Genomic DNA, 14,869 nt, shown 5'->3' with positions numbered 1-14,869 from the left:
ACACTTTAACTTTACTGATATTTCTGTGTGGTCCCAATCAATATACCTTATCAGGATACTTTTCTACACTCTCTTGGGTGTTCGTTAAATCCTTACATGAAGAAATCTTTATTTCTCATGAGATTGAAAGTGAAATTTTTGAATATCCTTGATTTTAAACTGAGTATCTTGGAACTATCAGCATAACAATGTATAGAAAACAAAAGGCATCAAACAACTTGAGCTGGGACACCCGTTCTTAAAAAAATGGATTCAGGGGGGCGGGGCCTGACCGCCGAGCAGTCTGGTCGCACTAAAACAGAGCTCCGTGTGAGAACCGTCAAAAAGCAACTTTTACCTAATATTACACACCAAAATTACTAGCCTGGCGCAACAGAGCAGCGAGATTACCCTGAGACTCAAAGGTCTGGACAACCGGGCTCGGATAGGCACTCAGAAGTGGAGACAGAGCTGCGGCCTACCAGCGGGTGCAGGCGGGAGAGAGGTCGCCGAACTCCCCACAAACGGACCTGCGGGAAAACGCTGCGATGCCTAAGACCCCGTTCACCCCCCTTGCCGGGGAGGGATATCCCGGCACAATCAATCAAGTGACAGATAAGCTGACAGACTTTGCCTTGAGATGGCAAGCAAAACTTACCTGATCCAGGCACGACGCACCGCATCAAAGCCATAATGGCGACTGCCATGCCGAACACATGCGGCGTGCTGGAAAACTTTGAACAGTGGCACTTTTTACAGACTTCTGGAAGAAACTGTGGCACAGAGGGGCAAAACCTAAGGAGACGACTGACAAGCGATGGCACTTGCACCCTGGAGGTGTAAAAAATAAGGCGGGAGAGCCTCAGAGAACCCGACCAGCCCCCAAACTAAAGAAACAGGGAAATAAGAGAGACAGCCTGAGAGCCACAGCCTGCCCAGTGTCACCCACCGCTGGCTACTGTCCTCCGGGGCTGAGAGACCGACACATGAGAGAACCGAGAGGTTTGCGCCCAAAGAGAACCACTAACACCACCAAGCAACCGCGACTCAAGAGAAGGCCCTCTCATGAAACCCACAGCAGAGCCGCAGGGGCCGTGGGGCACTTCTCCGATCAGAGCACCTAGCTGCGACACCCCGCAGACCCAAACAGACCACCCACAGACCTCGACCAGTCACGGCCTGGCCGACTCCCACTCCGGCAGGAAGATCTGCACAACGCCATATTGGGAGATAAAAACATGCCAGGTGAACATTTTACACAAGGAAGGTGGAAGCCCAGCCAGGGAATCGGCTGACTGCCTAAACTTTGGAAGCTGGCTGCCGGCTGAGATAAGTCTTCGGACAGGGAATCTAACTAAGGCTGCAAACAACCCAGCGACAGAAAAGCAAGAAAACTTATACCAAGTCAAAAATGTTATTATATTGATCTCACTTTAGATTAGAAAAGCCTCCTCTTCTAAACATATACTGCATAATTATTTAGCTTTAACTAGTACTATGTCAGAGGCATATCAGTTGCATGCATGTTAACTTACCATATGAAGAAAAGTGTATTGCATGACTTAGTAGCAAGCATGATATATTTTGTCTATGTAATCACCATGTCTATAATATCTTTTGTCTATGCGACTTAACTCGTGCTCCTTTTATAGGAACAAGCATTTACATATACTCTTTAGCCCATTTTAAACAGCGTTATTTTATTTTCGTAAGCTTTTTCTCATGTCCCTCTCAAGCTTATCTTTCAGCTAAATATATTTGTGTTATCAGATAGGCTCATAGCCCAAAAGCCTCCTCATGTCGATTGCTGCAATGGGTTAATCCTTTTCGAAAGCTAAACTATTTGCAAGTACATTGCTTCACATAAGCTGAGGGTCAAGATTAGAGTTGGTAAATTAGCCTGTTAACTTGCCGCTGATACTCACTTCCATGCCTAGATATACCAGCGAGGTCACATTCAGCTGTGTATCAGACTTAGTTAAGTAAACCTTTATTGTTTAGCCTGCTTAGCTTGTTTATCCTGTATAATACAACTGTTAAAATGTTCATAAAAAAGAGGCCGTTATTCTTGGGAGTACATGCAACCATTGTATAAACCAGTTATGCATAACGTATGTTTTTCATGCATTAACCCCTTGTTTTACTTTCTGTACTGAGCCATCATACGCCTGAATAAAAAAGATTGACAGAAAAAAAAAAATGGATTCAGGCTGGACAATACCTATGCCTGAGGAGAAACGGTTCCACAAGTCAAAACTTTGTGGGTAAGATCTATGATGCGCAGTGGCGGATCCAGGGGGGGCTAAACGGGGCAATTGCCCCCTCCCGAGAAAACCGACGGTCTCGCTCTCCCCTGCCAGCACATGCAGGTGCTAGCCCTGCAATGTGCCTGTGGACCGGAGAGGAGATCAGAGATCTCCGTCTCCGATCCGCAGGCACTGTGATCGCAGCCGGCAGGGGAGGAAGGGAGGACCCGGGAGCTCTGCCTGCAGGTCCTCCGGGTCCTCATCTCGTGAGCATGGAGCGTTGCCGCGGTAACCACAGCAACGCTCCAAATCTCGCGAGAGTGAACTCTAGCCCTGGAGCGCGGGCTAGAGTTCACTCCTACCACTGAAACCACCAATGAATCCCCCACCGGACCACCAGGGATCGAAATATGTCCCCTCTCCTCCCAGTAAAGGTAAGAAGGAAGGGGGGACATCAATATTTATTTTAATTAAATAAAAAAAAAAAAATATATATATATATATATATATATATTATAAAAAGCCCCCCCCTACTCTTATCACACACACACACTCAAAACACATACACTGCCCCCATACACATACACTGCCCCCCATACTGCCTCCCCATACACACATTGCCCCCCATACTGCCCCCATACACACACTGCCCCCCATACACACACTACCCCCCATACACACACTGCCCCCATACACACACTGCCCCCATACACATACTGCCCCCATACACATACTGCCCCTACACACATTCTGCCCCCATACACACATACTGCCCCCATGCACACACACTGCCCCCCATACTGCCCCAATACACACACACACACTGCCCCCCACATACACACACACTGCCCCCCATACTGCCCCAATACACACACACACACTGCCCCCCACATACACACACACTGCCCCCCATACTGCCCTCATACACACACACTGCCCCCCATACTGCCCCCATACACACACTGTCCCCATACACATACTGCCCCCATACACACATACTGCCCCCATACACACACACTGCCCCCCTACACACATACTGCCCCATACACACATACTGCCCCACACATACTGCCCCATACACATACTGCCCCCATACACACATACTGCCCCATACACACACACTGCCCCCCATACACACACTGCCCCCCATACACATACTGCCCCCATACACACACTGCCCCCATACACACACTGCCCCCATACACACACATTTCCCCCATACACACACTGACCCCATACAAACACACTGCCCCCCATACTGCCCCCCATATACACACACTGACCCAATACTGCCCCCCATACACACATACTGCCCCCCATACACATACACTGCTCCCCATACACACACACTGCCCCCCATACACACACACTGCCCCCCATACGCACACACTGCCCCCCATACACACACACTGCCCCCATACACACATACTGCCCCCATACACACATACTGCTCCCCCATACACACACACTCTACACACATACACTACCCCCATACACACACACACTGATCCCCAAACACACACTGCCCCCATACACTGCCGCCCCATACACACACATTGCCCACACTGCAATACTCACACACACACTGCAACTGTTACACACACATACTGTCCCACACATACACTGCATCCCTGACATGCCTTTTTGTAGCCTGTCTCTGCACTTTTTCTAGTTCTGCAATATACTTTTTTTAAACTAGGTGCCCAAAATTGAACCAGTTTTAAAGACGGATATCTTATCATTGATTTATGAAGAGACAAACCTATATTTTGATCAGTGACTTAATAGCCTTTTTTATATATGAAAGCACCTTATATTTTTAAAAGTCATAGTTTGTTATATATAATTGTTCCCAAGTCATTTTTATTTAATGTTATCCCTAACCCAGTTTATGTATAAATGGCTTGTGGGTTCCTTATTACAAAATGCATTATTTTGCATTTATCTGTATTCAATATCATCTGCCACTAACCTGCCCCTTTATCCAATTCCCTCTGAAGAGAAGTTATATAATGATCAGACAGTATTATCTTAATTAGTATGTTACCTTGTTTGTGACATCTGCAAACACTGACAAATGACTCCAATGCCCACTACAAGATCATTTCTAAACAGATTAAAGAGAAGTGAACACAGGACAGAACTCCAAAGTACTCCACTTACCACTTTTGACAAATTTCAAAGATTTCCATTTACTACTGTACTCTATATTTCAGCCAATGTTTTACCCAAGAAATGTGATGAACTGTATCAAATGCCTTGGCAAAATTCAAGTAGAGAGTGTCTACTGGAAAACTCTGATCTATATTTCTACTAATGTCTTCATATAGTGCAATTTAAGCTAGTTTGGAATGACCTATTTTTCATCAAACCATGTTGATTCTTACTAATGATATTGTTGTTCAAAATTAATTTTTGAACATTAAGCCTCAACGTCCCTTCAGATTATTTCACAACCACGTATGTTAAACTCACAGGTATGTAGTTTCTGAGTTGAGATTTTGAACCATTTTTAAATATAGGCATCACATCTGCTTTTTCCCAATACTCTGGTACAAATCCTGAAAGAAAATAATCCTGCTGAAATGATTCATTTATAAAGCTGCCATCTATATTGAAAGTAATTTTACAACATGACAGGACGCTGAATGTGTTATATTTTCTCTAGTGGCTCAGCATTAAAAATGTAGCATATACAGCCTCCTTTAATGCCGTAAAATTGAAGGTTTTATGTTTTCCTTGGAAGGGGTTACCTTTTGCATCTCTCGTCGAACGGGGATGGATTCCATAGCAGTTTTCTATCCATTTTTCGCACTGGGTCCTTAGTAATGCATGTTCATCACATTGCTCCGGTATGTGTAGGTTACGTCACCTCTTCACTTTTCCCCATAGGGTCAACTTCTGGTGTCCTATGTTTGCCCATTTAAACCAGTGTTGGTTAAGACCCTTGGCAAATGGTTGTTGTCTCTGGGATGCTGCTGCTGCTTTGGGGGCTCTTATACTGGGTGCTTCTCTTGTGGATATCCTATGTGTAGCGGATTGGTCTTGGGAGGAAACTTACCGGATGTTTTACTTCCGTCCCGATGAATGTGCCTTGTTTTCTCTAATGGCTCAGAATTAAAAATGCAATATATGAAGCCTCCTTAAATGCTGTGAAATTGAAGACTATGCTAGCTTTAGTGTACTAATAATCTTAATTTTAATAATGACAGGAGGCAAGTATTTTCCCTCCCTCACCTCTCCCTTTGTGTTTGTTTCATGCTTTGCATTGTGATTACTGCTCTATCTTGTTTCTTGCTGTTTACAGATTGTAACAGATCCCATATACTCCAACTAAGTATATCCGTTGAAGAGTCTCCCAGGTCTTGAAGTGAAGCAGTGATTATAACTCTGAGCTACCCAAACATCAGCCAAGATTTGATGAAGGGTACACATGAGCTGGTTTATCATGGCCATGTTGCCTGATTATATACACAGCTCCCAGTAGTGGGTCTCCATTCAATACAAGACAAGCCCCTCCCATATATCTCTGTGCCTGGGAGATAATTGTGTTAAAGGCCGGTAAGCTAATTATCTCTCAGGAACAGAGAGGCAAACACAAAAATATAAAACATAAAAATCCCCCAAAACATCATAAAAATATATAATAAACACACAAATAATACATCCCCAAAATAACCCAGATCTCCAAATACCGCTCAGACCCATGCAGTGTAGAGGAAACGCCACAGTGTTACATTTCCGATGATTTATATTGCTTGTTTGCAATTAGTGTTGTCGCGAACCCGGAATTTTCGGTTCGCGAACGGCGAACGCGAACTTCTGCAAATGTTCGCGAACCGGCGAACCGCGCGAACCGCCATTGACTTCAATGGGCAGGCGAATTTTAAAAACAACAGGGACTCTTTCTGGCCACAATAGTGATGGAAAAGTTGTTTCAAGGGGACTAACACCTGGACTGTGGCATGCCAGAGGGGGATCCATGGCAAAACTCCCATGGGAAATTGCACAGTTGATGCAGAGTCTGCTTTTAATCCATAAAGGGCAGAAATCACCTAACATTGACACCTGTCCTCAAAGCCCAGCCCTGATACACACTGACACAGAGCAGAATAGAGACTGTTCCCCCTACATAGGGTCACTTGGCAGATATGGATTGACACCTGTCTTCAAAACCCCTGATACACACTGACACAGAGCAGAATAGGGACTGTTCCCCCTACATAGTGTCACTTGGCAGATATGGATTTACACCTGTCCTCAAAACCCCTGATACACACTGACACAGAGCAGAATAGAGACTGTTCCCCCTACATAGGGTCACTTGGCAGATATGGATTGACACCTGTCCTCAAAACCCCTGATACACACTGACACAGAGCAGAATAGGGACTGTTCCCCCTACATAGGGTCACTTGGCAGATATGGATTGACACCTATCCTAATGATCCCTGATACACACTGACACAGAGCAGAATAGAGACTGTTCCCCCTACATAGGGTCACTTGGCAGATATGGATTGACACCTGTCCTCAAAACCCCTGATACACACTGACACAGAGCAGAATAGAGACTGTTCCCCCTACATAGGGTCACTTGGCAGATATGGATTGACACCTATCCTAATGATCCCTGATACACACTGACACAGAGCAGAATAGGGACTGTTACCCCTACATAGGGTCACTTGGCAGATATGGATTGACAAATCCCTGACAAACAGCTACCACATGCAAGGAAGGCAGCAGGGGCGCAAATGACCCACTCCCGACGCGGGAAGGTAGTGACGACAAATAACAATACAGGACTCTTAAGAGGCCCTGTAATTGTAATCAGTCCACTTGAAATCCTTTAACTTTGATCAATTGGAGGGAAGTCTGGTGCAGAGCCACTGACCCATGTGCAGGGCCAGCCTTAGGCCTTTGGGCGCCCTGTGCAAGAAATCTTCCCGACGCGGGAAGGTAGTGACGACAAATAACAATACAGGACTCTTTAGAGGCCCTGTAATTGTAATCAGTCCACTTGAAATCCTTTAACTTTGATCAATTGGAGGGAAGTCTGGTGCAGAGCCACTGACCCATGCGCAGGGCCAGCCTTAGGCCTTTGGGCGCCCTGTGCAAGAAATCTTCCCGACGCGGGAAGGTAGTGACGACAAATAACAATACAGGACTCTTTAGAGGCCCTGTAATTGTAATCAGTCCACTTGCACCTAAAAATTAGGCATGTGCACATGCCTGAAAAATGTGGTATTGTTGCAGCCGCTGCTGTAGCAGCGGCCAGAAAAATTGATGTTTGTTTCACAGGCAGAAAGTGCCCTAAAACATGGCGGCTTGAACCCTAGTTGGTGGCGGATAAATCACGCAACTCAAACGTCATTCAGAGCTAAAATACAGCAGTGGACCATTTTTAGCCCAAGGCAGCTCATCTCATCAGGCCTTTTTTAAGCGAATGTATCGCCCAGTGTCAGTCCCTTCGGGATCCATCCCTCATTCATCTTAATAAAGGTGAGGTAATCTAGACTTTTTTGACCTAGGCGACTTCTCTTCTCAGTGACAATACCTCCTGCTGCACTGAAGGTCCTTTCTGACAGGACACTTGAAGCGGGGCAGGCCAGAAGTTCTATCGCAAATTGGGATAGCTCAGGCCACAGGTCAAGCCTGCACACCCAGTAGTCAAGGGGTTCATCGCTCCTCAGAGTGTCGATATCTGCAGTTAAGGCGAGGTAGTCTGCTACCTGTCGGTCGAGTCGCTCTCTGAGGGTGGATCCCGAAGGGCTGTGGCGATGCATAGGACTTAAAAAGGTCCGCATGTCCTCCATCAACAACACGTCTTTAAAGCGTCCTGTCCTTGCCGGCGTGGTCGTGGGAGGAGGAGGAGGAGGATGACTTCCACCTCTCCCCCTGTTAGATTCCCGTTGTGCTGTGACATCACCCTTATACGCTGTGTAAAGCATACTTTTTAATTTATTTTGCAAATGCTGCATCCTTTCCGACTTGTTGTAATTCGGTAACATTTCCGCCACTTTCTGCTTATACCGGGGGTCTAGTAGCGTGGACACCCAGTACAGGTCGTTCTCCTTCAGCCTTTTTATACGAGGGTCCCTCAACAGGCAGGACAGCATGAAAGACCCCATTTGCACAAGGTTGGATGCCGAGCTACTCGTTTCCCGTTCCTCCTCCTCACTGATGTCATTGAAGGTATGTTCTTCCCCCCAGCCACGTACAACACCACGGGTACCAGATAGGTGACAACGAGCACCCTGGGATGCCTGTTGTGTTTGGTCTTGCTCCTCCTCCTCCTCCTCAAAGCTACAATCCTCCTCTGACTCCTCTTCCTCACAATCCTCTTCCAGCGTTGCCGCAGGTCCAGCAAGCGATGCTGATAAGGCTGTTTCTGGTGGTGATGGTGACCACAACTCTTCCTCTTCCTCTTCACGCTCATCTACAGCCTGATCCAGCACTCTTCGCAGGGCACGCTCCAGGAAGAAAACAAATGGTATGATGTCGCTGATGGTGCCTTCGTTGCGACTGACTAGGTTTGTCACCTCCTCAAAAGGACGCATGAGCCTACAGGCATTGCGCATGAGCGTCCAGTAACGTGGCAAAAAAAATCCCAGCTCCCCAGAGGCTGTCCTAGCACCCCGGTCATACAAATATTCATTAACAGCTTTTTCTTGTTGGAGCAGGCGGTCGAACATTAGGAGTGTTGAATTCCAACGTGTAGGGCTGTCGCAAATCAAGCGCCTCACTGGCATGTTGTTTCGCCGCTGGATATCGGCAAAGTGAGCTATGGCTGTGTAGGAACGCCTGAAATGGCCACACACCTTCCTGGCCTGCTTCAGGACGTCCTGTAAGCCTGTGTACTTATGCACAAAGCGTTGTACGATCAGATTACACACATGTGCCATGCACGGCACATGTGTCAACTTGCCCAACTTCAATGCCGCTATCAAATTTTTTCCATTGTCACACACCACTTTGCCGATATCCAGTTGCTGCGGAGTCAGCCACTTTTCCACCTGTGCGTTCAGGGCAGACAGGAGTGCTTGTCCGGTGTGACTCTCTGCTTTCAAGCAAGTCAAACCCAAGACGGCGTGACACTGCCGTATCCGGGATGTGGAATAGTACCTGGGGAGCTGGGGGGGTGCCGTTGATGTGGAGCAAGAAGCAGCGGCACAAGAGGACTCAGCCAAGGAGGTTATGGAAGAGGATGGAGTAGGAGGAGTAGAGGAGGTGGCAGCAGGACTGCCTGCAATTCGTGGCGGTGTCACCAACTCCTCTGCAATGCCACGCATTCCTTGCTTGTCAGCCGTCAGCAGGTTTACCCAATGCGCAGTGTAGGTGATATACCTGCCCTGACCATGCTTTGCAGACCAGGTATCAGTGGTCAGATGGACCCTTGCCCCAACACTGTGTGCCAGACATGCCATGCCTTCCTTTTGCACAATCGAGTACAAGTTGGGGATTGCCTTTTGTGAAAAGAAATTCCGGCCGGGTACCTTCCACTGCGGTGTCCCAATAGCTACAAATTTTTTGAACGCCTCAGACTCAACCAGATTGTATGGTAAAAGCTGGCGGGCTAATAGTTCGGACAAGCCAGCTGTCAGACGCTGGGCAAGGGGGTGACTTGGTGACATTGGCTTCTTACGCTCAAACATGTCCTTGACAGACACATGACTGTGGGCAGATGAGCGGGAACTGCTCAAGGCGGGAGGCGGAGTGGCGGATGGTTGAGAGGGGGCAAGAAGGACAGCAGTGGTTGACGTGGCTGAAGATGCTGGACCAGGAGGAGGATGGCGGCTTAGAGTAGGCGTGCTGCTTGTACTCATGTGTTGATCCCATAGGCGTTTGTGATGTGAGATCATGTGCCTACGCAAAGCAGTTGTACCTAGGTGGGTGTTGGACCTCCCACGACTCAGTTTCCTTTGGCACATGTTGCAAATGGCATCGCTGTTGTCAGAGGCAGACACACAAAAAAAATGCCACACTGCTGAGCTCTGCAATGACGGCATTCTGGTGGTGGACACAACATGTGTTGATTGGCGTGCTGTCGGGCTGACCCCGGGTGCCGATGCATGCTGTCTGACTGTGCCACTAGCTCCTTGCGACGACCCCCTACCTGCTTCCAACTGGTCTCCTCCTCTCTGTCTCCCCATCTGAACTTTCGCCCTGTTCTTCTTCTCTTCTAGCGGGCACCCACGTGACATCCATGGACGCATCGTCATCATCAACCGCTTCGCTTGTATCTGACAACTCAGAAAAGGAAGCAGCAGCGGGTACAACATCATCATCATCACACCGTACCTCCATGTGTTTAATGCTGCCTGCCTGAGACATATCCCTGTTATCTACATCCTCTAGCAATAATGGTTGTGCATCACTCATTTCTTCAAACGGGTGTGTGAATAACTCCTCTGACATACCAAGTAAAGCGGCTGTGGTGCTAGTTTTGGTGGTGGCGGCAGGCGGGTGAGTGCTATCTTGAGAGGTGCCTGAAGCTAAGCTGGAGGAGGATGGCGCGTCAAGGTTCCGAGCGGAGGCTGTACAAGATTGGGTGTCCTGTGTTAGCCAGTCAACTAAGTCCTCAGAACTTTTCAAGTTCAGGGTACGTGGCTTCTGAAAACTGGGCATTATTCTAGGGCAAAAGGGAATCACAGCACCACGACCACGACGGCCCCTGCGGGGTGGCCTGCCTCTGCCTGTCATTTTTTGGGGGATTTGTGGTACTATGCGTGCAAGCTACTGTGAGACCAGATATGATTGGCAATGTGCACTGGAACAGTTCTGCAGAGCACACACTGTAGGCCTGAGACACCCGCTTGAAGACAAGTAACTGCTATTCAATCTATAACAGTGAAAAACAAATTTTGGTTGTAAAAGCACGCTATAGAGACACAAGATATGAGTGGCAACTGTCAAAGCACGCTGGCACAGGTCTGCAGAGCACACGCTGAAGTAGGCCTGACACCAAGATGCTTGCAGACAACTAACTGATCTTCTATTACAGTGAAAAAAAAATATTTCTTTTAAATCGAAAGCTTAACCAATTGTTAAAACAGATATGAGTGGTGGCACTGGGCAAATAGGCACAGTATCCAATGTGAACCTCACACAGAAGCTGGCAGGCAGGCAACTGCTCTTCTATTACAGTGGAAACAAAATTTTGGTTGTAAAAGCACGCTATAGAGACACCAGATATGATTGGCAACTGTCAAAGCACGCTGGCACAGGTCTGCAGAGCACACGCTGAAGTAGGCCTGAAACACAGACGCTTGCAGACAACTAACTGCTCTTCTATTACAGTGAAAAAAAATATTTATTTTAAATGTAAAGCTTAACCTATTGTTAAAACAGATATGAGTGGTGGCACTGGGCAAATAGGCACAGTATCCAATGTGAACCTCACACAGAAGCTGGCAGGCAGGCAACTGCTCTTCTATTACAGTGAAAAAAAATATTTATTTTAAATGTAAAGCTTAACCTATTGTTAAAACAGATATGAGTGGTGGCACTGGGCAAATAGGCACAGTATCCAATGTGAACCTCACACAGAAGCTGGCAGGCAGGCAACTGCTCTTCTATTACAGTGAAAAAAAAATATTTATTTTAAATGTAAAGCTTAACCTATTGTTAAAACAGATATGAGTGGTGGCATTGGGCAAATAGGCACAGTATCCAATGTGAACCTCACACAGAAGCTGGCAGGCAGGCACCTGCAATTACATTACACAGGAAAAAAAAAAAAGCAGCCTGATGTTATAGCCCTAAAAAGGGCTTTTTGGGGTGCTGTCCTTACAGCAGAGATCAGATGAGTCCTTCAGGATTGTAGTGGACACTGAATACCCTAGCCTAGCTATCAATTTCCCTATGTAATCAGCAGCAGCTAAACTTTCCCTCCTCTCACTAAGCATGCATCTTCCGAATGAATCGAAAATGGATGCTGGGAGGGAGGTTGGAGGGTGTGGAAGGGAGGGAGTGCTGCTGATTGGCTGTAATGTGTGTGCTGACCGAGAGGCACAGGGTCAAAGTTTGCCCAATGATGACGAATAGGGGGCGGATCGAACTGCGCATGTGTCCGCCCGCCGTGGCGAACGCGAACACGCTAATTTCGCCGGGAACTGTTCGCCGGCGGACAGTTCGGTACATCACTATTTGCAATGTGTTATGCTTTGTTTGTTATCTGTGCATGATTCGTTGCATGCTAGTCTAGAGTGTTGGGGAGATATGTTTCAGGTTATGCTAGACCTGATGTCTAATTTAGGTATTTTTTTATTTTTTAAGTGTGTTTCACATTCTCTTTTCAGTTGAATCCACTTCATTGGCTGTCTGTACCCTGATGCCGGAATTCATTGACCTGTGCCAGATTGTAATTTTTCTGTTTGGTATTGTTTTACTTTTATCTCACCTTGTGTTGTTTGTCGCAATAAGAAAGTGAAGGTGCTTATGTGTAGCATAGCTTATATACTCCTCACTTGTTTACCATTGGTTCTTTTTCTGTGCTTTCTTTGCTGCTGTGGAGTTGAGTAAAAAGAGTAATGCAAAATACTTGCCTCCTGTCATTATTAAAATAAAGATGATTAGTACACAAAAGCTAGCATAATCTGCAATTGGATTATATATAAAGGACACCAATTGTAACTGGAAAAATGCAGGGGTTTTGTTCTGGGTTCAAGCCTTTTTAAAATATTTAAGATTATCATTATCAACTGACCACAGTTTGTGTCAAACTGTTTTTTTAGTGGTTTGACAAAAACAGGACATTTTTTCCCCCCATCTATAAGGGAAACATATTACAAATGTAATTATGATCAACCATTTTGATCACATTTTTATTATAATTTCTACTATTTTGAAAATTCCTTCAGCTTATTGACATTTTTACATTTCATGCAATACAATGAGCAATTAGGAACAGTATAAGACATATTATTCTGTATCGGTTATTCTTTTTCTGCTTCCTAAGACTCACCTGTAATGAGCAGATACAAAATCCATAAAGTATGGCTACTGCAATAGTACTTCTACATAAACTAAAGAGAGCAGATGCAAGTCCAACAGCAGCTGAAAAACAAAAACAAAAAGCAAAAACAAATGTATTATTATCTTGATTTGTTTGGAAAAAAGTGATTTTAGTTTCTGTAGACTACGAATATGTTTCCATTGTTGTTGCTACTTTTTTTTTTTTATTCTTTTTTTTTTAGTCGTGACATGTAGCAATGTGCAGTTGGTATTACAATGGCATGGCTTGCGCAGAAGCCTGTATTGGTATAGTAGAACAAGTTTATGGTTAGACAACATTGCGGCTTACGCAGAATCCAATATTTACACAGTGGTACAGGCTTGTTTGTTCAAAGTTGCAAGTAAAGACATGTTCCGTCACTATTTTTGTAGGAATATCTATGTCGGTCATGACAAAAAATGGTACCCAATTATTGTAACACTATGAGGCAGAAGCCAGCATTTACTTATGCATTACAATACTTTGTGTTTACAGTGTTGCAGTTTACGCAAAAGCCTTTGTTGACATTGTATTACTGTGGCGGTTCGTGCGATCCCTGCAACATAATCTACTGTCACTTTTAAGTTTTATAAATTCATAACTTCATTAAAGGTTTAACACCAAGCAAAAAAGGAAAGGAAAAGGGGGTATAAAAGAAAACAAAACTGGGTGGATTGCTGTGCTAGTCTCCCCATGGCTGGTGTTGTTTAAGATGAGGGGCCGTGTGCGTTGGTAAAGAGGTTCGTTATGTGATCAAGTAATTGGCCCGTGATTGCCAAGCTTAGCCCGAGTATGTGCATACACCCCCTTTGCAAGCTATCGTAGTTTACCCCCTTCCCTTTGGGGTATGCCTGTCAAGGATAGTTGCTGTTCATTACAACGGGCAGTGCCGTGGTATAGGGGAGAGAGCGATGGTACAGGGGGGGGGGTAGAGAGGGGAGGTGGGTGGGACCCGCTGTCGGGAGAAGGCAGAGGTCTATAAAAGAGGGGTGGTCACTATCCCCCTGAGGGGGTGTGGAGTATGGGCTCAGGGGTCAATGTATGCTTCCCATGGCTCCTATACTTTGATAAAGTGTGTGTATGTGTCTCGCATCTGTGCCGTGAGTTTATCCATGAGGAAGGCTTCCTTGATGTTGCCTATAACTCTGTCCATGAGTGGAGTGTCTACCTGGAGCCACGTTTACGTCTGGCCGCCAAGTTAATTTTGTTCACCAGTTTCTGCTCTCTGTTCGGGAGGTTGTCAATCGGTTTGGCTAATAGACATGTCCAGGGGTCTGGCCTGATACTGTAGATGCAAATATCCATTTTGATATCTATCCTAGCTGTCCATATAAGAGTTAATTTGAACAAAGAATGAATTTGGCATTTCATCTTTATTTCTCGGAAAAAGGATTTGTATAAAATCCTTTTTGCTGGAAAAATACTGATTTCGAAATGTTCTTGTTAATTGTCCAAGATATCGGTATTTTGTAAATATCTGGTTTTAATCAAATATGTATTGCGTTATATTGCGAAAGATTATAACTAGAAACAGCTGTTTATAACTTGTGAAAAACAAATTATGTCACTAATGCTCAAGGCCCCCACCGACATGAAAATGGGGTATAAATGCATATGACTGTATAATAAACTTTGAATTGGTTAT

General features: G+C 45.6%; 1 protein-coding gene across 1 annotated transcript in view; it reads right to left on the bottom strand.

Moving 5' to 3' along the window:
• Positions 1-14,869, bottom strand: part of PCNX2 (pecanex 2) — a 3,673,975-nt gene that overhangs the window by 2,742,943 nt on the left and 916,163 nt on the right. The window contains exon 12 of the mRNA XM_063443387.1: positions 13,195-13,286. Coding sequence (XP_063299457.1) covers positions 13,195-13,286 — 92 coding nt within the window. The remainder of the gene's footprint in view (positions 1-13,194; positions 13,287-14,869) is intronic.

Source organism: Pelobates fuscus, chromosome 2 (assembly GCF_036172605.1).
Source record: "Pelobates fuscus isolate aPelFus1 chromosome 2, aPelFus1.pri, whole genome shotgun sequence".
Classification (NCBI taxonomy): Eukaryota; Metazoa; Chordata; class Amphibia; order Anura; family Pelobatidae; genus Pelobates; species Pelobates fuscus.
Note: the sequence above shows the minus strand (reverse complement) of the source record. Positions and strands in the feature narration are given on the sequence as shown.